A 24425-nucleotide genomic window follows, 5' to 3' on the forward strand; every position below is an offset into this window, starting at 1 on the left:
TACCAGTTCTTGTTCATTTCAGCTGAATCTACATGGCCACTGGCATTCTATGACTGTGAACACTAACTGCCCAACAGTATTACCAGTTCTAGTTCATTTCAACTAAATCTACATGGCCACTGGCATTCTATGACTGTGAACACTAACTGCCAAACTGTATCACCACTTCTTGTTCATTTTAACTAAATCTACATGGCCACTGGCATTCTATGACTGTGAACACTAACTGCCCAACTGTATTACCACTTCTTGTTCATTTCAACTAAATCTACATGGCCACTGGCATTCTATGACTGTGAACACTAACTGCCCAACAGTATTACCAGTTCTAGTTCATTTCAACTAAATCTACATGGCCACTGGCATTCTATGACTGTGAACACTAACTGCCAAACTGTATTACCACTTCTTGTTCATTTCAGCTAAATCTACATGGCCACTGGCATTCTATGACTGTGAACACTAACTGCCAAACTGTATTACCACTTCTTGTTCATTTCAGCTAAATCTACATGGCCACTGGCATTCTGTGACTGTGAACACTAACTGCCAAACTGTATTACCACTTCTTGTTCATTTCAGCTAAATCTACATGGCCACTGGCATTCTATGACTGTGAACACTAACTGCCAAACTGTATTACCACTTCTTGTTCATTTCAGCTAAATCTACATGGCCACTGGCATTCTATGATCGTGAACACTAACTGCCCAACTGTATCACCAGTTCTTGTTCATTTCAACTGAATGAACATGGCCACCGGCCTTGAACTGGCCCTGTCCACACTTATCACAGGAAGATGTGGGGTAGAAATGGTCGATTCTACACTAATGTGTGATGACACATTTATAAATATCTACCTCAGCTGGTCTCAAGAGTTGTAAGTTCTTTTCTCAATAGGAACACAGCATTGTTTTAGGACAGTACATACTTAACTTGTAACATGGAAATCAAGATTCTGATGAAGTCTTAATGGCCAGACTTTGAGCCAAATAACTCTGAAGTGTAACACTGGAACAACAACCGTTACTACCTGTCTATATGCACCAGTTTATCACAACGTTGAGAAATATACTTTGTAACTCTACACACAGTCATCAAGCTTTTTTTCCATATTCAGTTTGTTTCAAAGAGGTCAAACTAATCTACAAAACAAAGCAATACATGTGTTGTTTCATGATTTCTCTTTCTGTCCACCTGATTGACTGAGCAGTACACATCTAACTACATGAAAACATTCATTTGACACGCTGACACAAAGCAATAGTCAAGTGGCTAACCGACAGTAGAGATAATTCTTGCTTTTCAGACAGTAGAGATAATTCTGGCTTTTCTGACAGTAGAGATAATTCTTGCTTTTAGAGATAATTCTTGCTTTTCAGACAGTAGAGATAATTCTTGCTTTTAGAGATAATTCTTGCTTTTCAGACAGTAGAGATAATTCTTGCTTTTCCACCTATTTTCACAGCTTTATTTAGAGATAACAATTGCCCATGTATTAAACTATGCTATCTTTGTGCATTATCCACAAAATAATCAAAGTTACATGACTGATTTACTAATCAAATTCACCAAACTGACCACAGACTGTTAACATTGCAGCTGATTAAAAATGCATACAAACAAGTACTGATAATAATGTAAAAATGTTCCTGATAGCTATTTAAAAAAAAACAACAAAAAAACAACAACAAAAATCTTGCAACATTCAAAATAAGAAAATTATCAACCTGATAGTTTGTTATAATTTCCAGCCTATTTCCAGGCACTGAAATGAGTGTGACACACCTCATTAAAAAAAAAAGGAAAAGAAAAAAAGAAAAAACAATAAGAAAAAAAGAACACCAAAAAACCCCACTGAAAATGTGTAACTGAATACGTCCAGCCATGTGCATTTAGGGAGACTTCATACTGACGTTTCACATATGTGCTTGTGATGACATGATGATGATGATGGGGAAATATCAAACCAGGGAAACTTTATGCAATGTCTGAGTAGTGGGGTACACTAACCAATTTTTGTTAGCGGAAGCGACAGAAACTGCCCACTATCAGTATGAAGCCTGAACTACACCAGTAATGGGCAGCGGATGCAAATAAAGTTAAACGGAAACAGGTGAGTGTAGGGGCTATGTGGACATGTGGAATTTCACACAGCACAGAGACAAGTTACAGGTCAGACATCCACTCCTTACAAAGAGCACTGATACACATAGTTGATTAGGCACATGGATCAGGTAGGCTAGAACAAAGGAGTACCTTATTAAAGGACATAAATTACTACATGGGTCAGGTAGGCTTTACCAAAGGAGTACCTTATTAAAGGACATAAATTACTACATGGATCAGGTAGGCTTTAAGAAAGGAGTACACTATTAAAGGACATAAATTACAACATGGGTCAGATAGGCTTTAAGAAAGGAGTACCTTATTAAAGGACGTAAATTACAACATGGATCAGGTAGGCTTTAACAAAGGAGTACATTATCAAAGGACATAAATTACAACATGGTTCAGGTAGGCTTTAACAAAGGAGTACCTTATTAAAGGACATAAATTACAACATGGATCAGGTAGGCTTTAAATTTAACAAAGGAGTACCTTATCAAAGGACGTAAATTACAACATGGATCAGGTAGGCTTTAACAAAGGAATACCTTATCAAAGGACATAAATTACAACATGGTTCAGGTAGGCTTTAACAAAGGAGTATCTTATTAAAGGACATAAATTACAACATGGATCAGGTAGGCTTTAAGTTTAACAAAGGAGTACCTTATCAAAGGACATAAATTACAACATGGATCAGATAGGCTTTTAACAAAGGAGTACCTTATTAAACTAAAAGACATAAATTACAACATGGATCAGGTAGGCTTTAATTTTAACAAAGGAATACCTTATCAAAGGACGTAAATTACAACATGGATCAGACAGGCTTTAACAAAGGAGTATCTTATTAAAGGACATAAAATACAACATGGGTCAGGTAGGCTTTAACAAAGGAATACCTTATCAAAGGACGTAAATTACAACATGGATCAGACAGGCTTTAACAAAGGAGTATCTTATTAAAGGACATAAAATACAACATGGGTCAGGTAGGCTTTAATTTTAACAAAGGAGTACCTTATCAAAGGACGTAAATTACAACATTTGTCAGGTAGGCTTTAACAAAGGAGTACCTTATTAAAGGACATAAATTACAACATGGGTCAGACAGGCTTTAACAAAGGAGTACCTTTTTAAGGACATAAATTACAACATGGGTCAGGTAGGCTTTAATTTTAACAAAGGAGTACCTTATCAAAGGACGTAAATTACAACATGGATCAGATTGACTTTAACAAATGAGTACCTTATCAAAGGACATAAATTACAACACAAATGTGTACCTTATTAAAGGCCATAAATGAGTCAAGTAAAAGAATATGACAAAGCTCCTTTAAGACATCTCGTTTTGTCACTTCCCTTATCCGTTACAAATTCTACTCTTTCTGCAAAATACCATCACACTGCTCTGCCTTTTCTTCTCGGTCTTCACATTTTCTGCACAGACTTTGTTACATTTCGAAAATATATACAACACAGACCTGAAACCACTTCACACAAGTCTATAAACAAGCAATGACATGCACATGTATGAAAGATTCCTCAGCAGCAAACACAAACAGCAGTTAACTGGGCATAAGCACACCAGTGAAAGAGAACAAGTCAGGCCCAGTTCAAAACCTCCTCTTGTTTCAAACCAACAAATAGGGCACAATGAATGTGTTCAACACTCCACTGTGCCACAAACAGACCAACAGATGAAAGAATAAATCTTTCTTTTTAAAACACAACCTTTGCCTTTGCTTTGCTCATTAATAAGACGAGATTCTCCACAAACAGTTCAAGAGAAAAGAAGATATTGCCAGAGAGATGATTACAGATTCACACTGCTTGAGAAAGGCATATCTTGGTCAATGGTTATACATTCACACTGCTTGAGAAAGGCACATATAGGTCAATGGTTATACATTCATACTGCGTGAGAAAGGCACATATTTCTATGAAATAAAATAAAATGATGGGACAAAAGGACCATTCAAGTAAAATACAACTGGACTATTAAGTAAATATACACAAGAGCAGTGACAGCAAACAAAAGTTTCCAGACAACTCCCACCCAATTATACCTTCCTTTCTCAGTGTCAAACAACACCTGCTCATGACTCCCACCCAAATGTAAGTAACAATATTCACAAGACTACATCTTTTATCCTACAAAATATACGATCAATTATTTTCAAATCCTAAAATATTCATTCACCCCAGTTGGTACTGACTATCTCTCCTATTTACCAATGTTGATGGAGTCTTGAATTATACAACTCAATATTTATCAGTTTCATAAGCAGTCATATCAATTAACACAACTCAATATTTATCACTTTTTGAAACAGTCATATGAATTACACAACTCAGTGCTAAGGCAAGTAAAGACAGGAGGTGGGGGAGGGGGTGACAGTGCTTAAAAAAGATAATGAAGAAAGTTATAAAATAAAATAAAAAATCTAAATGAGGATGATTGCTACTTTGGGGGGTGGGGGGGGGTGTGGTGGTAATGCATGAGACAGGAAACTTCCTAACTCACTGATATGGGACTGATGATAATCATTCATCATATATCATAAGAGAGATCACTGTGCAAAAAAGATATTGTACCCACACTTTTCTCTCTTTAATCAGGCTTAAAGCTGTTGATTAACAAGAAATGTCACCATTAATTTGTAAGCAATAATACTTCCACAAAAAAAAAAAACTGTGAGAGACATTCCAACAGACTCCAGTCTTATAGTTATACATTCATCTTCCCTCCAGCCAGTTAACATGGGCACATTGTACAGACACTAAAACTCTTTACATAGACCATCACACAGACCCTCACATTCCTCAAGACATAGTGTACAGACACTAACTCTTTACATAGACCCTCACATTCCTCAAGACATAGTGTACAGACACTGTAACTCTTTACACAGACCCTCACATTCCTCAAGACATAGTGTTCAGACACTAACTCTTTACACAGACCCTCACATTCCTCAAGACATAGTGTTCAGACACTGTAACTCTCTACACAGACCCTCACATTCCTCAAGACATAGTGTACAGACACTAACTCTTTACATAGACCCTCACATTCCTCAAGACATAGTGTACAGACACGAACTCTTTACATAGACCCTCACATTCCTCAAGACATAGTGTACAGACACTGTAACTCTTTACACAGACCCTCACATTCCTCAAGACATAGTGTTCAGACACTGTAACTCTTTACATAGACCCTCACATTCCTCAAGACATAGTGTACAGACACTGTAACTCTTTACACAGACCCTCACATTCCTCAAGACACAGTGTACAGACACTGTAACTCATTACACAGACCCTCACACAGACCCTCACATTCCTCAAGACATAATGTTCAGACACTGTAACTCTTTACACAGACCCTCACATTCCTCAAGACATAGTGTACAGACACTGTAACTCTTTACATAGACCTTCACATTCCTCAAGACATAGTGTACAGACACTGTAACTCTTTACACAGACCCTCACATTCCTCAAGATATAGTGTACAGACACTGCAACTCTTTACACAGACCCTCACATTCCTCAAGACATAGTGTACAGACACTGTAACTCTTTACATAGACCCTCACATTCCTCAAGACATAGTGTACAGACACTGTAACTCTTTACATAGACCCTCACATTCCTCAAGACATAGTGTACAGACACTGTAACTCTTTACATAGACCCTCACATTCCTCAAGACATAGTGTACAGACACTGTAACTCTTTACATAGACCCTCACATTCCTCAAGACATAGTGTACAGACACTGTAACTCTTTACACAGACCCTCACACAGACCCTCACATTCCTCAAAACAAACATAACCTCTGTCTTTCATCTATACAAAATAATCACTCCTAAAGCAACATTTGATGTTCACAAGCTAAGTACCATTTGACATGAATCATAAAACCACATTTGATGTGTACCATTTGACAAATGACAAAATGAATGATATCAATCCTAAAGCCACATCTGATGTGTACAAGCTAAGTACTTTTTGACAAGTGACAAAAAATGAATGTCCATAGGTCCCAGTTTGCTTGCCAAATTTGTGTCGGTAATATCTTGTTACAGCAGAAAATGTACAAACGGAAAAGGACTGATATCTAAACACAGCATGCATAATCCGTACCCAAAGCCCATGCAAAAACCTTAAAAACACTACTGCTGACACTAACAGCTCAGATAAAAGAATGAACACATGTTCCTTTTCCGTCTTTAAATATCATAAACAATTGAATGGAAAGAAAACCAAAAGGAGACAGCTGTTAGTTTGAATCATTAGGCACCAGCAACAATGATGTCAAGGAACGCACATGAACTATCAGCTAGGAGCAGTGAAATCTCTTCACTTTACCTACCACACAATGACCACTGTGTGTCATCCTAACAAATTTCATTTGATCACACCTTGGGTACTTACCTAAACCAAGCACAACAATCAATTTCTTCACTGTCCTCTTTACTTCACCCAAAAGACCATCAACACTCAAACATTTCTTTACTTCACCCAAAGACCATCAACACTCAAACGTTTACTGAGCACACTGAGCTGACTTACACTTACAGGTCAAACTGTTGAAAAAAAACAACTGAACAACAACGTGAACCTCTTTACAGCCTACCTCAAATAACACACAGTTGGTGCATAAGTGTCCACTGACCGTTAACAAGACCAAGTCTTAGTATAAATGCAGGACTAAATAATAATGGCACACACATTGGCACCATACAAAATAAAGATACTTTACCTGTTTAGATTCCAATTTCAACACCTTCAATACAAAGACAAAATGATTTAGTTTGCTCAATGGAAAGAACGTGCTTTATATCACAGCCACATATTATTTCAACACAGAACGATTATAAATTCAAATTCAGAGCTAACCAAAACCCAAACTGGCTTGTATAAACAGTCATGTAGCAAGGAGAAATTGTTCTAAGTACATGTGGGTGTTAATATGAAAAATTAAAAGAATGCGTACCAAGTAAATTATACAATATAGCAAATCATTCCAGAACAAGAGAGACACCATCTACATATGAAGTACTTCATGGAAAGCCTTGAGCAGATTAAAGTACTTTTATGAATACACAGGTATCAATCGATCTAAAAAAATAATAAAATATAAAAAAAAGCTATACTTCATAGGTTTATTTCATGGATTACCTCACTGAATAATAAAGACTACACTGAAACTAATATGATGAACCCTTTACTTACAAATTCTGGTATATCTATAGATTCTTTGGCCATGGCGTTTTTCTGTTCCAATTAAAATCTTTCAATAGAATAAAGTCAAAATCTAAAAGTTCAAGGAATACAAAAAACCAGAATGCAAAATGAACTGCAACAAAGGATAGTTACTTCTTCTTGTTGCTGCTTTTGTTATTATCAAATACACATGACCAATTCAGATACGTATCATTACACCTCTTTTTACAATCACCTGACATTTTCATTCTAAAGAAATGCATAATCATCTGACAGTTTTATTCTAAAGAAATGTCTGCAAAAGCTTCTCTTTTTTTTTTCAAAGCTATGTTTTATAACAATATCTAACACTTCTGCACTGAATGTCTGTTATCTGGGCACTATGTACACAAAATACAGCTGGAAATTGTTCTCTCTGACAATAGTTTGCTGGCAGTGTGCAATGCACATAAGAAGAAATTTGGAAAGCCAAAACAGCACTGATGTATTTCAACACAGAAACAATACATCTATGATCATAAATAATAAATATCATCATGTTTGAGAGAAGGATTGTCCAATCATTTAACTGCTTCAAACACTTAAGCCGAAAAAAAAAAATTAAATGAAATGGAAATAAGAAATACTTATCCATCTTTAAAGAAAGCTGCATCAGGTCCTTTTTGCCTTTAAACAGGTACACTCCACTTCTTCAATTACATACCTTAAGTATTTCAACTGATATTCACATTTTACCAACTACTTTTTGTCATTCTATCTTACGCTACCATAAGTGTAAAAGAAACCCACAATTGTGTGACGACATATACATTTGCATCCTCCTCCCAACACACATAAAGATATCTAACCCCATGACCTTTAACATTTGTATTTTTGTACATCTTACTCTTCAAAGCCTTTTTAACAGGACAGGATTCTCCCCCGCTCAAATTCTCCCTGACACAAATCAACCTTACAAATCATTTTAGCAACAAGTTTCCCAACCAAGATTCACTCTAAGAAGAAGCAAAAACCAGGTGTGTTTCTGAGTTACCACTAAGCGTGGAATCCTGTGGATTCCTGAGATACACAGGGCAGTGAGGGAGAAAGGACCATGTACAAACAAGCAACACAAACAGCCATGGATCAGTCGAGGGCAAGTTAACAAGGGGCTCAGAAATGAAATGCAAGTGTGCAACAGGTCAGAAACAGAACCAAAAAAATACAAACAAAAAAAAAGTGCAAGCAAAGTTTTTGGACCTTTAGCCTGGCAGCAAACTGGAACCGTATGTGGATGATGGTTACAGATGCTGTATGTCAAAGTTGTACACATGCACAGCCTCTGTGAGGTTACACACAAGTGACTAGTTCATGTCGATCCAGGGCCAAACATCCCAACACGACAAGACAGGAGCACCTGCTACAGTTGCATGTGGTAGGGAAGGTAAGTGTCACGGTCAGGGACGTGGTATCAAGGGAGGTAAGTGTCATGGGCAGGCACGTGGTGTCAAGGGAGGTAAGTGTCACGGTCAGGGACGTGGTATCAAGGGAGGTAAGTGTCATGGGCAGGCACGTGGTGTCAAGGGAGGTAAGTGTCATGGTCAGGGATGTGGTGTCAAGGGAGGTAAGTGTCTAGTAGGGATGTTTGGCTTCCTGTCCACATCAACTGTCTGTTTTGATGACAACGCTCAACACCAACCAACACATGCTGCAATCACTGCTCACACCTACAATGACAATGCTGACAGTATCAAGCGCTGATGCAACAAACGCATCTAAACATCTGACCTTCACCAACAAAATTACCTGTAGCAAGTGCAGTCACCTAACCCTTTACAGACCACATATGGGTAAGTTTGAAGGAAAGAGCTCTTAAATCTTGTTGCTCACTACAGCTTTTTCCCCACTGTTCTAAAAAATAGCATGTGTATGCTCATACAAGCTCACACACATGTTCACGCACACAAAAACACATGCATATCAACACAATTATTTCATTTCTAACAGCCCATTTGAACAAAAAAAAACAAACAAACAAAATCAAGAGCTCTTTCTGTGCAAGACAAATAATTCCTTATAACCACACTTTACAAATCTTTTCACACAAGTGTATTGTTTATGACATAAACACATATCATGTATGAATGTACAAAGTCACAAGTGAGATTAACACAAAAAAATGAAGCATAAATTGTAAATTTTCAAAACATTAACATTGATAAGACAATTAAAAATGATTTGGCATTTGATAAAACAAATGTAATGCCATATATATATATATAGCTTAATATGAACTGCTGATTATGAATAGTATAAAATATGACCACACAACCAATCCACATGATCACTTTAATTTGATGTTTTGGTCAATTCTAGCAGTCAAAGGCAACATAATAACAAGATTTCAGAGAAACAGTGTCAGGTGAGCCAATCTCCACAGGCAGGAGCTAAGTGCAAGTGGACTGACAAAAACACTGATAATGTGCTCAACTTTCAACCGCAGTCAAACGAACAAGGATTCAAACTGCTTGAGAAATATCATGAACATAACACTAATACATGCAAAGGCTAAAACAGAAATGGGAAAACAAAAGACTATGATACATGAGCTTCCTTCAATATTCATAATCATATCTTCATTCTCATATCACAGACTTTTCTGCTGACAATATCAGGGTTCTTATTTTGTTTTTAGTACTTTTACTCTCTTTCTTCATCCAGTGCGAGTCAGTGACTGAGTAGCCAACCAGATTATGGAACTCACCTACACACTGTTATCTGAAATGTAATCAATGGAGACGTGGGTGGTCCAAATTAGCAAGATAACTCCTGTTCAAGTCAGAACAACTGAACACAAAGTCAGTGCTGTCTTAGGTCTTTGAACTCAATACTTTGTATCCCAATGTACACACTATTCTAGACTTGTCACTTTCTGTGTCATTGTAATCAACATCCCAGTCTACACACTGTTCTAGACTTGTCACTTTGTGTCACTGTACTCAATATCCCGGTGTATACACTATTCTAGACTTGTCGCATTCTGTGTCATTGTACTCAATATTCTGGTGTACACACTGTTCTAGACTTGTCACTTTGTGTCACTGTACTCAATATCCTGGTGTACATGTTACTTTGTGTCATTGTACTAAATATCCCGGTATACACACTATTCTCGACTTGTCACTTTGTGTCACTGAACTCAATATCCCAGTGTACACACTGTTCCAGACTTGTCACTTTGTGTCATTGTGCTCGATATCCCGGTGTACACACTATTCTAGACCTGCCTATGTGTCACTGAACTCAATATCCCGGTGTACTCACTGTTCTAGACTTGTCACTTTGTGTCACTGTACTCAATATCCTGGTGTACATGTTACTTTGTGTCATTGTACTAAATATCCCGGTATACACACTATTCTCGACTTGTCACTTTGTGTCACTGAACTCAATATCCCAGTGTACACACTGTTCCAGACTTGTCACTTTGTGTCATTGTGCTCGATATCCCGGTGTACACACTATTCTAGACCTGCCTATGTGTTACTGAACTCAAGATCCCGGTGTACTCACTGTTCTAGACTTGTCACTTTGCGTCACTGAACTCAATATCCCACTATACACACTGTTCTAGACTTGTCACTTTGTGTGTCATCATATCAATATCCTGGTGTACACAATGTTCTAGACTTGTCATTCTCGACTTGTCACTTTGTGTCATTGAACTCAATATCCCAGTGTACACACTGTTCTAGACTCGTCACTTTCTGTGTCATTGTACTCAATATCCCAGTGTACATGTCACTTTCTGTGTCATTCTACTCAATATCCCGGTGTACACACTGTTCTAGACTCGTCACTTTCTGTGTCATTGTACTCAATATCCCGCCAGTGTACATGTCACTTTCTGTGTCACTGTACTAAATATCCCGGTGTACACACGATTCTAGACTTGTCACTTTGTGTCACTGTACTCAATATCCTGGTGTACACACTGTTCTAGACTTGTCACTTTCAGTGTCATTGTACTCAATATCCCAGTGTACACACTATTCTAGACTTGTCACTTTCTGTGTCATTGTACTCAATATCCTGGTGTACACACTGTTCTAGACTTGTCACTTTCTGTGTCATTGTACTCAATATCCCGCCAGTGTACATGTCACTTTCTGTGTCACTGTACTCAACATTCCGTTGTGCACATTATTCTAGACTTTCTGTGTCATTGTACTCAATATCCTGGTGTACACACTATTCTAGACTTGTCACTTTCTGTGTCATTGTACTCAATATCCCGGTGTACACACTGTTCTAGACTTGTCACTTTGTGTGTCATTGTACTCAATATCCCAGTGTACACACTATTCTAGACTTGTCACTTTCTGTGTCATTGTACTCAATATCCTGGTGTACACACTATTCTAGACTTGTCACTTTCTGTGTCACTGTACTCAATATCCTGGTGTACACACTATTCTAGACTTGTCACTTTCTGTGTCACTGTACTCAATATCCTGGTGTACACACTATTCTAGACTTGTCACTTTCTGTGTCATTGTACTCAATATCCAGCCAGTGTACATTTCACTTTCTGTCACTGTACTCAACATTCCATTGTGCACATTATTATAGACTTGTCACTTTCTGTGTCACTAAATTCATTGTACTCAATATCCTGGTGTACACACTATTCTAGACTTGTCACTTTCTGTGTCACTGTACTCAATATCCTGGCGTACACACTATTCTAGACTTGTCACTTTCTGTGTCATTGTACTCAATATCCTGGTGTACACACTGTTCTAGACTTGTCACTTTCCGTGTCATTGTACTCAATATCCTGGTGTACACACTGTTCTTGACCTGTCTCTTTCCGTGTCCTTGTATTCAGTATCCCTCAAATACTCAATATCATTATTCATGTTTAACACACACACTCTCTCTCTCTCTCTCTCTCTCTCACACATACACACATCTCTCAACACATGAAAACATTCCATACTGCACAGCATTATGGTTAGGAGAAAATCAATCCTAAAACTGGATAGTTGATAAGCAAGTTCCAAACATGACGGAAATAATACAAAGCAAGAAAGGGATCAGAAAACCAACAGAAAACACAGTACACACCAACCAGGCAATCACCATACATTGTCCTACACTTGGCATTGTTCCCTTCATGTCTTACTGCTGGTTTTGGTTCCCTTCTATTTTCCCCTCTTCCCTCTCTTCCACAAGGCCTAGCCATGCCATGCCAAGAGTTCCAGTGTAACCATAAGCCAAAGCTCGCTTGAGAAATTAATTCGGTCATTCTGACTGCCCTTGAACCTTTTACTACACAGAAGTTCACCACTGGTAAAGTGGCGTTTTCAACCAAGAACTTTTGCTCACAACCTGTCTCTGTTCAATTTTATTTTTCATTCACTTCCAAGAACTGTTCAAGTTTAAAACTGACTGATTTTTAGAACTCATTTATAATCCTACTGCTTTTATAACAGTGACCGCATTGCTATAGCTATAGTCATCTTCTCAACTGTGATTGACATATGTGTAAGAATACATATAACAGGATGTACAGTTCAAAAAAACTTTAATATACTGGAGAGACTGACTACTTTCCACAGAGAAAAATATAACATTACTATTTCAAATATTTTGATCAAAGTAACAGAAAATAATGGAAACAATCTAACAAAGAACAGAATGAAATCTTAATATCTGTTGTTCACATTCATCAAACTAGACATGGCACAAAAATACTCCACAGAACTTAAAAGAGTCTTGCATGACCAGCACCTCAATCTATTCACTAAATCCCCAACTTTCCTCTAACCAGAAAAAAAACCATTCTAAGCCCAACATTACAATGTCTGTTCAAATGTGATCCTACCCGTGTAACACTGTTACTGTGGTAGTATAAACTCCTGCCATAAAATTAATGATCTGCAAATGTGATAGAAGCAATGATGACTGCAAGCACATTTAATCAAGGAAATGAAGAAAAAGACAAGAAAGTAAACCAAAACTTGATGATGCATCACCAATGAAAAAAAAATAAAGAAAACAAATACAGAATGAAAACTGTACCCTCTATCAAGACGGAGCAAAGAATGGTTGTCACTTCAAGAAAATGGGATGAGCTGACGATGAACTGTCTGATATTAACTGAATGAACTGGAGTATCAACTTTCAGCACTAGGCCAATAAGTCATCAATTAAGAGACTGCTTACATGTGTCAAGACGCTGCCAGGATGTCTGAAACATGCAGCAAACAGCACAGTGGTGTACATACCTGTCCAATGTCATGCACACAGGGCACCAGTCCTCTTTACCTACACAATCTCAACCAACACTTTCTACTTGTCAACCTTACAAAGAACAGCCATCAGAGAGAAGCAAAGCACAAAGGACAAAGTACCTTGGGCTTTGGAAGGGGAAGGGGTTGTTGGCCCTGTCTTGGGGGCCCCCCTGCCTCCCGCCTTTCCACCATCCATGGCTCCCTGCAGCCTCCACTGGACACACTGCCTTGGCTCTGATGCTGACCACTCAGTCTGCTTCCGCTCTACTGCTGGTCAGTGTGTCTTGTCTGTCTGCACACAGTACACCATACTGCTGGTCAGTGTGTCTTGTCTCTATACACAGTACACCATACTGCTGGTCAGTCTGTCTTGTCTGCACACAGTACACCATACTGCTGGTCAGTCTGTCTTGTCTCTATACACAGTACACCATACTGCTGGTCAGTGTGTCTTGTCTGTCTGCACACAGTACACCATACTGCTGGTCAGTGTGTCTTGTCTGTCTGCACACAGTACACCATACTGCTGGTCAGTCTGTCTTGTCTCTATACACAGTACACCATACTGCTGGTCAGTCTGTCTTGTCTCCATACACAGTACACCATACTGCTGGTCAGTGGGTCTTGTCTGTCTGCACACAGTACACCATACTGCTGGTCAGTCTGTCTTGTCTGTCTGCACACAGTACACCATACTGCTGGTCAGTCTGTCTTGTCTCCACACAGTACACCATACTGCTGGTCAGTCTGTCTTGTCTGTCTGCACACAGTACACCATACTGCTGGTCAATCTGTCTTGTCTGTCTGCACACAGTACACCATACTGCTGGTCAGTGTGTCCTGTCTGTCTGCACACAGTACACCATACTGCTGGTCAGTGTGTCCTGTCTGTCTGCACACAGTACACCATACTGCTGGTCAGTGTGTCTTGTCTGTCTGCACACAGTACACCATACTGCTGGTCAATCTGTCTTGTCTGCACACAGTACACCATACTGCTGGTCAGTCTGTCTTGTCTGTCTGCACACAGTACACCATACTGCTGGTCAGTCTGTCTTGTCTGTCTGCACACAGTACACCATACTGCTGGTCAGTGTGTCCTGTCTGTCTGCACACAGTACACCATACTGCTGGTCAGTCTGTCTTGTCTGTCTGCACACAGTACACCATACTGCTGGTCAGTGTGTCTTGTCTGTCTGCACACAGTACACCATACTGCTGGTCAGTGTGTCTTGTCTGTCTGCACACAGTACACCATACTGCTGGTCAGTCTGTCTTGTCTGTCTGCACACAGTACACCATACTGCTGGTCAGTCTGTCTTGTCTGCACACAGTACACCATACTGCTGGTCAGTGTCTTGTCTGTCTGCACACAGTACACCATACTGCTGGTCAGTCTGTCTTGTCTCCACACAGTACACCATACTGCTGGTCAGTGTCTTGTCTGTCTGCACACAGTACACCATACTGCTGGTCAGTCTGTCTTGTCTCCACACAGTACACCATACTGCTGGGAAGTGTGTATTGTCTGAGCAATGAATGAAGAAGATTGAATGAGAAGAAACGAGGTTATAGCAGGTTAAAGTGGGTTGCTGGGTGACACAGTTTTCCCACTCCTGAACAGCTGGTTTAGACAGAAATGTACTGCTGCTCAGCTAGTTTGTACAGTGAGCTAGCTCTGCACCTCTGGCGATGAAACAGTTAAGCCATTGCAATGATGAAGGAACATCATTGTGTTCCATTCCAACCCTTCCTGCACCCACCAGTTCCTATTTTCATATCAGTATATTTTACTGGTGTGCTTACCATATTATTTGTAATAATAATAATAATACCTTGGTATTTGATTGCTTCACTGCACAGTTATAAGTTTAAACATAAGCATAAAAACACTTCAGACATACAGAAGAAAATCATGGATTTCAAACAAATAATGAAAAAATCTATAGGAGCACACATAACAAGATGAATTTCAATGGCAAACATCAAACCTGAAGTGAGGCAACGTCACAACTTGCAACTATCTTTGGGTCCTGAAGCTGATCAGTCGTCTTGATCTTAAAGTTCAAACCTGCAATGAAGAGTGAAAATAAATGTCTATTAAGTATAATAAAAACCTGCAAAGAAGAGTGAAAATAACGCATGTTAAGATTAAAGTATAATATAAAAAAAAATATATATATATATATATAAACCTGCAATCAAGAGTGAAAACAAATGTGTGTTAAGTATAATAAAAACCTGCAATGAAGAGTGAAAATAAATGTAAAGATTGTGTATTTCACAAAAATACTATGTATGTTGCATCTTTTTTTTTTGTTCCTTTTGTATGTTTTTTCTGTATTGTTCCCCCTCCCCTTCCTATGTATATACTTACATTAAACTTCCATGTGTTACCAAATTGGAAAAGAAAAATAAATGTTTAAAAAATAAATAAATAAAATAAATAAATGAAAAGTATAAAATTATTAAAAAGCATGCACATCATCAACTCCTCTGCTTTCCTATTTTACACTTGTTAATCGATCAAGAGCACGAGATGTTCTGGCAAGTCAGATCATTGAATCAACTTAAGTACTGTTGAAATGGCCAGGACCGAAATAAAGGGAAATAACTGACAATCCTAGTTTCATGATGTCATCGCTTGTTCCCTATAGCCAGCACTGCAGTAGCAAATTGTAGTGAGCCTTGTAAAAAAAAAATAAAAAAAAGCATATAACTTTAAGAATGACAAATATTTTAACTGACTGCCCTGACAAATAACCTGGCTTCCTAGAATTAATTATCTCTAAATATTTAGTGTATTCTGCAGGCTCCACAGTGACAAAACTAACAAGTATTTCTATCTTGTCCAGGGGAAGTTGGAAAGGTGCCAAGAAATTGAAACTTGAAAGATGAAACCTTTCCTGGAACTGAGGAAATATAGCGTGCACAAATATATGCATCATTACATGTATCAGTATCTGTTCTTTGAATAAGATAAATTTAGGTATAAGACCTATTCCATTCTTGTTCCACCATTTAGATTTTTTGCGAGACATAAGTGGCTTCATACTCAGTCATAGCCATCACACCAGTACCTGTGTGTTACCATCCAGTGACACCACCCAACATCATGAAATGTTATGCACAAAGACTAATGTCAGTGATGTTATTGTGTTGTCTCTACATCAAAAAAATCAAATCAAGCAGTTAATCGTAAGAGAGAAAGTAAAAAGTAAGAAATAAGGATGAAGAAATGAAGGAAACAACTGATGAACTTACACTTCTGCAATCGAGAAACCTGGTCCTGCCCGTGCATATATTGTGCAGTGAGCGTTAACCCAGACGATGAAACAATGCTAAAAATATCAAACATGACCTATCTATAAATCTATATGTCACGATTAATTAATGCTTGTCGACGAATGAAGAGCATCTGCTTGCCAACAACTGCGTTGAACTGACATCGATTCGAGTCGCTTTTGCGTGCCCAGGTAGATCTTAGTTGTGGAAAAATTATCTATTTCATCAAATGAAGCAGATAACCATCGCCATATCTACACAATCAAATCATCAAATGTTTGTCGTTTAGAGTATTTTTTTCTACGGAATGCATGATATGGAAAGTGCACTGGAATAACTTACTATGATATTTGTGATCATGAAAGTCACATTCGCTGGTGGCCATTCCCGTTCGCCATTTGCTTACGACAAGAACGGGCGCATATGGGTGCTTCTCATTGGTCAGAAGTGCTTGCTTCCTTGCATATTTTATGCTTGTGGATATATGTCAAGCAGATATTCATGGATCGATCGAGTATATATGCAGCCGTCATCTTCATCGAATACACAATACTAAATTTGTCCCTTTTTTTTTCTTTCTTTTTTTTTTTTTAATAAACACCATACCATATCATACCATACCATATCAAGAGTTGCATTTATAACAATAATTATTTAAGAAGGATAAAGCTAAAATATTTCAGCTAGTTTGTGTGCCACGTGCATTGACCATAAACTGGTGCTTTTTTTGTACTCATATTAATCAGTATTCTATCGTATGTTATTTAACCCACCCACCACCCTACTTCTCTCTCTCTCTCTCTCTCTCTCTCTCTCTCTCTCTCTCTCTTCTGTTATGTGTATTCTATCAGTAATCGTCATGATATTGATAATTTCTCCCTTTTTGTTTCAGATTAATCAAGATCAAAATCTGCTTTCAACATTTCCCACATAGAAAACAGGAGTATAAGGTGGTGCTACAGCATACTCCTTCATGTTAGCACCAGATTCTTTAAACAAATTTGAAGTGCAAGTTCCAACTGTTTCTTGTGGGAAAGTGGCTTTAGCTCTTTTTGGAAAATCAATGCCAGATCTTACTGCCAGCTCATCAGCAATGAAATTTTCTGTCACTGAAGTATATCTTACAGCGAATTTTGCTGTTGCTAGCTTACGATGTTCATTAAGAGGAAGAATTCCGGCTGTTTTTATATGTTTCCTGGTTGGAGGGCACTCCGAGGGCAATTTTGATAGCCTTTTTGTCTACACCTTGATTCAGAGTTTTATGATAGATATTTAGGTGCGGCCAAAAATTGTGTGTGTGTGTGTGTGTGTGTGTGTGTGTGTGTGTGTGTGCATACGTTATCTTAGATCTTGCAAGGACCATGGAAAGATGAATCAATGTTTTTGTATCCATTTCCGAATTCTAAGGTACGCGGTTTATAATCAGTCTTCATAAAATTAATACTTTTCCTTGCCTTTGTTAAGATGTAATTGAAGTGAGTGTTCCGTGTCCGCGTTTGAAGTAAAGTAAACACCCAAAAACTTTGCCACTTGTTTATAATCAATGACGTCACCAAGTTGTTGTTTTTTTAAATGGACATGCAAGATGGGTTACCATCCGAATTAAACAACATCATTCACGTTTTTTCTCTCAACTGACAAAGATAGACCATTTTCAAACATATAGTTACCAAAGTTATCAAGACTGGCTTGGTACAAACGCCGTACGTATTTCTGTACGTGTTCTTTGTGGTGTTGACTTTTTGTAAAAAGATACCCATCCACTACAGATATCATCAGCATATATACTGCACTGAAACTACACGATTTGACAATGCCTTTGGGCCGAGATCCTCAGTGAATAAGAAAATCAAAGAGTATAGGGGCTATAATTTAGCCCTGTGGAATTCCCATGTCAAGTCTACATGGTAAAGAATAATTTGTTCGCACCCCTGCTGGAAGAGTTCTACTGATTAGATTATAAAAAATAGATAAATAGATAGATAAATAAAAAAGCTTTTTATATACCCATACAGATTACCAGGTATTCCAACTGATTTCAATTTGTTTAGCAAGCGTTTGTGCCAAACCTGATGGTACGCTTTTTTAACGTCAAAAAACATTGCTAAGGCGCTTTTTCTGCGGGCAAACTGATGTTTCATTTTGAGTTGTAATCTTTTCTAGGTGTTCGACCGTTGATACCCTTTTCTAAAACCTGCATTGTTCACTGGCATGATATTGTATTTTTTCACAGAAGTATGTTTTATTCTCAGCAGGACTATCTTTCCATAAATTTACTGACATGCGAGGTCAAAGCAATAAGCCTATATATATATTTTTTTTCTTTTCACGTTTAGGTTTTCCTGCTTTTAAAACTGGTTCAACTATCGATGTTTTCCATATCTGTTATACAGTTCCAGATAGCCAACATTTCTGATATATTTTGGTGCAAGAATTTACCTCCATATATTTACTGATGGATCGATTCTTGATGACAAAAATGCCGGTTGGCGTGGCTTTTCTATTCCTGCTTTTAATGTTGAAAAATCTTGCCGCTTTATTGGAAAAAATATTTCCATATTTACGGCTTAGCTTACTGGTATTATACAAGCTTTGAACTACTTGACAAGTTATCAATAGTTTTCTAGTCTAAAATTGCATTATTTGTTGATTCCAAATCCATACCTTATGTTCTATAATCATTTAGCCTTGAAACAAGACCTGACTTAGTTATTGAGGCAAATCATTTGGTACATTGTTTGAGGATTAAAGGTACTGTGTCAGTTTCTGTTGGGTGATTTCTCATGTGGGCATCTCTGGCAATGAAATTGCTGATAAAGCAGCTAAAAGAGGAGCACAAGATTCAGAAAAATCAACGAAAATACACGTACGTCTTTCCGTGAAAGAGGCATACACTCTCTGGTGCTAGAAAAATCAACATGGGGTCGGCATGGTTCAGCTTGTCCCGTCATGAGGACTTAGGACTGAGGAAGCACGGCCCAAGACATACTGTCTTCAGCTTGTCCTGTCATGAGGACTTAGGAAGGACCCATGACACACTGTCTTCAGCTTGTCCCGTCATGAGGACTTAGGAAGGACCCATGACACACTGTCTTCAGCTTGTCCCGTCATGAGGACTTAGGAAGGACCCATGACACACTGTCTTCAGCTTGTCCCGTCATGAGGACTTAGGACTGAGGAAGCACCCAAGATATACTGTCTTCAGCTTGTCCCGTCATGAGGACTTAGGAAGGACCCAAAACATACCGTGTTCAGCTTGTCCCGTCATGAGGACTTAGGAAGCACACATGACACACTGTCTTCAGCTTGTCCCGTCATGAGGACTTAGGAAGCACACATGACACACTGTCTTCAGCTTGTCCCGTCATGAGGACTTAGGAAGGACCCATGACACACTGTCTTCAGCTTGTCCCGTCATGAGGACTTAGGAAGCACCCATGACACACTGTCTTCAGCTTGTCCCGTCATGAGGACTTAGGAAGCACACATGACACACTGTCTTCAGCTTGTCCCGTCGTGAGGACTTAGGAAGCACACATGACATACTGTCTTCAGCTTGTCCCGTCATGAGCGGTGTGCATTTGGTCTTGTGATTTTCTGTTTTCTCTGAAAAAGTTTCATCTCATATTCTCACAGAAGGGAGCATCCAACCTTTTTTTTTTCTTTTTCTTTTTTACTATTTTCATGGAATGATGTTACCACTGGTCTCCCAGTCCATTGTGACACTCACTGTTGTCTCTGATTTAACCCCCATGTTCTATGGTCAGCACTTCGTCAGTGAACACCAGTGTTTTCTCTGGGTCTTTTTGCACAAGATATTATCTCCTCCCCATTTTAGTATCTTCATTTATTCTTTTCTTCTAATTACTTTCTGCACTGTCTTGAAACAGCTGGAGATCATTGTGTGCTTTGATGCATTTATAAAACTTAGCATGATTTTGAGACATATAGGAGGAGTTTGTATTATACTCCCTGTTTGGTGATACATATACTTACCATGTCAAACTGATGCAAACTGGGCCTGTTGGTTTGCTTTACTTGGCCAAATTTCGCGCGGTTAACAGTGAAAAGACGCCCGTCTTTCCCGGTCCGCTCTTAGCCAATCAAACGCCTCTAAAAGCTACAAGCGCTGAATCATTCTGTGGCCATCAAGAAAATGCCCCATAAGAACCACGGCAGAGACGCGGGGACGGACTGGCGGGCATTCCAGTTTGACATTGTAAGTAAATGTATCACCAAACGGGGAGTATAATACAAACTCCTCCTTTTGGTGTTATATACTGTACCATGTCAAACTGATGCAGAATTTAAAGCAAATGGAGGAGGGCAACGCCTACTGGATCGCATGGGGAGCCCTTGTAACCGAGACGGCAGTGTTAGCTGTGACAAAGGAAATCCCCTTGGAACCGTCAGCCCTGGTCATACAGAAATCCCTGAGGTAGAAGTTGATGAAAGGATTCTCAGACTGCCAGAAGGCTGCCTCCAAGACATGCTGCAGTGGCACTGAGTGCTGGAAAGCAGCTGAAGTGGCTATGGCCTGCACTTAATGTGCTCTGGGATTAAGACAGCTGATATCCCTGTGAGCATGAGAGTAGGCTCTAAGAATGACTTGGGAAACCCAGCGGGAAATGGTGCCTGCAATGTTGTCTTTCTTGTAATTCTCATTGAGGTGGATGAGAAGACGTCTCTGAGAAGAACACCTGTGGCGAGACCTATCCCAATAGTATTTGAGGCACCGAACAGGGCAGAGATGCCTGTCCTCATCGTCTTGGGCAAGAATATCAGACAAGGGTCTGACCCTCAGAGAGGGGGAAGGGACCTCAGGGTCTTGGTTCTTAGCCAGAAAATCTGGAAGGAAACGAAGAGTGATGGAACCATCTCTGTGGAAGGCCAGATCTTGTGGCATTCCACTAAGACCATGAATCTCGCTTCTATGACAGCCCTTGGCCAGCAACAGAAGGAAAGTGGTCTTGAGGGTGAGTAAGTCGAAAGGAATAGTACCCAAAAGCTTGAAGGGTTGCTTTGGAATGAAATCAAGCACCAGGGACAAGTCCCACAGGGGCACTCTCCTGGGGTTTCTAGCTTCCTTCAGAGAGGCACCCCTAGCCACCTCTCTGAGCAGGAAATCTGCTTCGAAGGAAGGGGAGACTATCATGGACAGCATGTCGAATCTCATCCCTAAGAAGTCAAAGGACTGACTTGGGGACAGATCACATTTCTCCTGGTTCGTGAGGAAGCCTAGTTGGGAGCAAAGGTCTAGAAGTCTGGCCGTATACCTCTGACACAGGGCCTGTGACTGGGCCAGAATGAGCCAGTCGTCCAGGTACACACCGAGATGAATGGATTCCGACCGGACGATGGACACCAATTCCCGCACCACCTTGGTAAACAGGAAAGGGGTAAGGGACAGACCAAATGGGAGGGCCGAGAACTGAAACACCTTGTCCCTCCACACGAACCTCAGGTACCGACGAGACACTGGATGAATGAGGATACGAAAATAAGCATCTTTCAGATCAATAGAGGTAGCCCAGTCGCCCTGTTGAATGGTCTCTTGAATCTGTGCCTGTGTGTCCATCTTGAATTTGTTTTAGGGGAGGAATTTGTTGCATATTGGTTAACTATTTCATTGTGCAATGAGAGCAGTGACCTTGAGACATGTAGATTTGAATACTATTCCATTGTGCATTGAGAACAGTGACCTTGAGACATGTAGATTTGAATACTATTCCATTGTGCATTGAGAACAGCGACCTTGAGGCATGTAGATTTGAATACTATTCCATTGTGCATTGAGAACAGCGACCTTGAGACATGTAGATTTGAATACTATTCCATTGTACATTGAGAACAGTGACCTTGAGACATGTAGATTTGAATACTATTGCATTGTGCATTGAGAACAGCGACCTTGAGACATGTAGATTTGAATACTATTCCATTGTGCATTGAGAAAGGTGACCTTGAGACATGTAGATTTGAATACTATTCCATTGTGCATTGAGAAAGGTGACCTTGAGACATGTAGATTTGAATACTATTCCACTGTGCATTGAGAAAGGTGACCTTGAGACATGTAGATTTGAATACTATTCCATTGTGCATTGAGAAAGGTGACCTTGAGACATGTAGATTTGAATACTATTCCATTGTGCATTGAGAAAGGTGACCTTGAGACATGTAGATTTGAATACTATTCCATTGTGCATTGAGAAAGGTGACCTTGAGACATGTAGATTTGAATACTATTTCATTGTGCATTGAGAACGGTGACCTTGAGACATGTAGATTTGAATACTATTCCATTGTACATTGAGAAAGGTGACCTTGAGACATGTAGATTTGAATACTATTCCATTGTGCATTGAGAAAGGTGACCTTGAGACATGTAGATTTGAATACTGTTCCATTGTGCATTGAGAACAGCGACCTTGAGACATGTAGATTTGAATACTATTCCATTGTGCATTGAGAAAGGTGACCTTGAGACATGTAGATTTGAATACTATTCCATTGTGCATTGAGAACAGTGACACTGAAACGTGTAGGTTCGACTCTAACGAAATTTATGCTGGAGTTACTTGTGTCCTTGACTAAAGGTAATAATTTTATTATTGTGCTTTGTTCAAAAAAAAAAGATGCCAACAAAATTTGTTTCACAACATAGGAGAGCATTACGATTGACCTTGGCTGGACCAACATTCAAGGTCACAATGGGATGCTGTACAGATTTTTAAATGTTTATCCTCAAAAGTATAGCGTTGCTGTTTAACCTTGAATAATGCGAAGAAATGCTTTTGGGGTCAGAGGTTGGGGAGGGGGGTATGGCCAACAGTCACTGGTTCAACAATATACTGATCCAATGCTACCAACACAATGGTACCGTACCATACAGTGATAGACCAACAGACTATGGAACTGCTTCGATACAGGAACAAACACACACACACACACACACATAGATATATATTTATGTATATATATATATATATATATATATATAGAGAGAGAGAGAGAGAGAGAGAGACCTATTGCCAAACTTAATATTTTGTGAGCTTTTGATCACTTCATGCATAATCCCGTTTGGAGTCATCATGGACTTCTCATACACTGCAGTTTGATTCAGTGCAGTTTGTATTTGTATTTGTATTTCTTTTTACCACAACAGATTTCTCTGCGTGAAATTCAGGTTGCTCTCCCCTGGGACAGCACGTCGCTGTACTACAGCACCACCCATTTTTTTGGTATTTTTTCCTGCGTGCAGTTTTATTTGTTTTTCCTATCGAAGTGGATTTTTCTACAGAATTTTGCCAGGAACAACCCTTTTGTTGCCGTGGGTTCTTTTACGTGCGCTAAGTGCATGCTGCACACGGGACCTCGGTTTATCGTCTCATCCGAATGACTAGCGTCCAGACCACCACTCAAGGTCTAGTGGAGGGGGAGAAAATATCGGCGGCTGAGCCGTGATTCGAACCAGCGCGCTCAGATTCTCTCTTGCTTCCTAGGCGGACGCG

At 39.2% G+C, this 24425-nt stretch overlaps 1 protein-coding gene across 4 annotated transcripts in view; it reads right to left on the minus strand.

The window, feature by feature from the left end:
• Window positions 1-17347, minus strand: part of LOC143290360 (uncharacterized) — a 68618-nt gene extending 51271 nt beyond the window's left edge. Inside the window, exons 1-4 of one of the 4 annotated variants that reach the window (XM_076599731.1) lie at window positions 17254-17347; window positions 15618-15697; window positions 13747-13914; window positions 13559-13583 (exon numbers count right to left, since the gene is read on the minus strand). In XM_076599731.1, the coding sequence (XP_076455846.1) occupies window positions 13559-13583; window positions 13747-13818 (97 nt within the window). In that variant the 5' untranslated portion in view covers window positions 13819-13914; window positions 15618-15697; window positions 17254-17347. Of the gene's footprint in view, window positions 1-13558; window positions 13584-13746; window positions 13919-15617; window positions 15698-17253 lie in introns of all 4 variants that reach the window. The other 3 variants (XM_076599730.1, XM_076599733.1, XM_076599732.1) reach the window with 3 other exon arrangements.
• Window positions 17348-24425: the final 7078 nt, after the last annotated feature.

This window comes from Babylonia areolata, chromosome 15 (assembly GCF_041734735.1).
Source record: "Babylonia areolata isolate BAREFJ2019XMU chromosome 15, ASM4173473v1, whole genome shotgun sequence".
Lineage (NCBI taxonomy): Eukaryota > Metazoa > Mollusca > Gastropoda > Neogastropoda > Buccinidae > Babylonia > Babylonia areolata.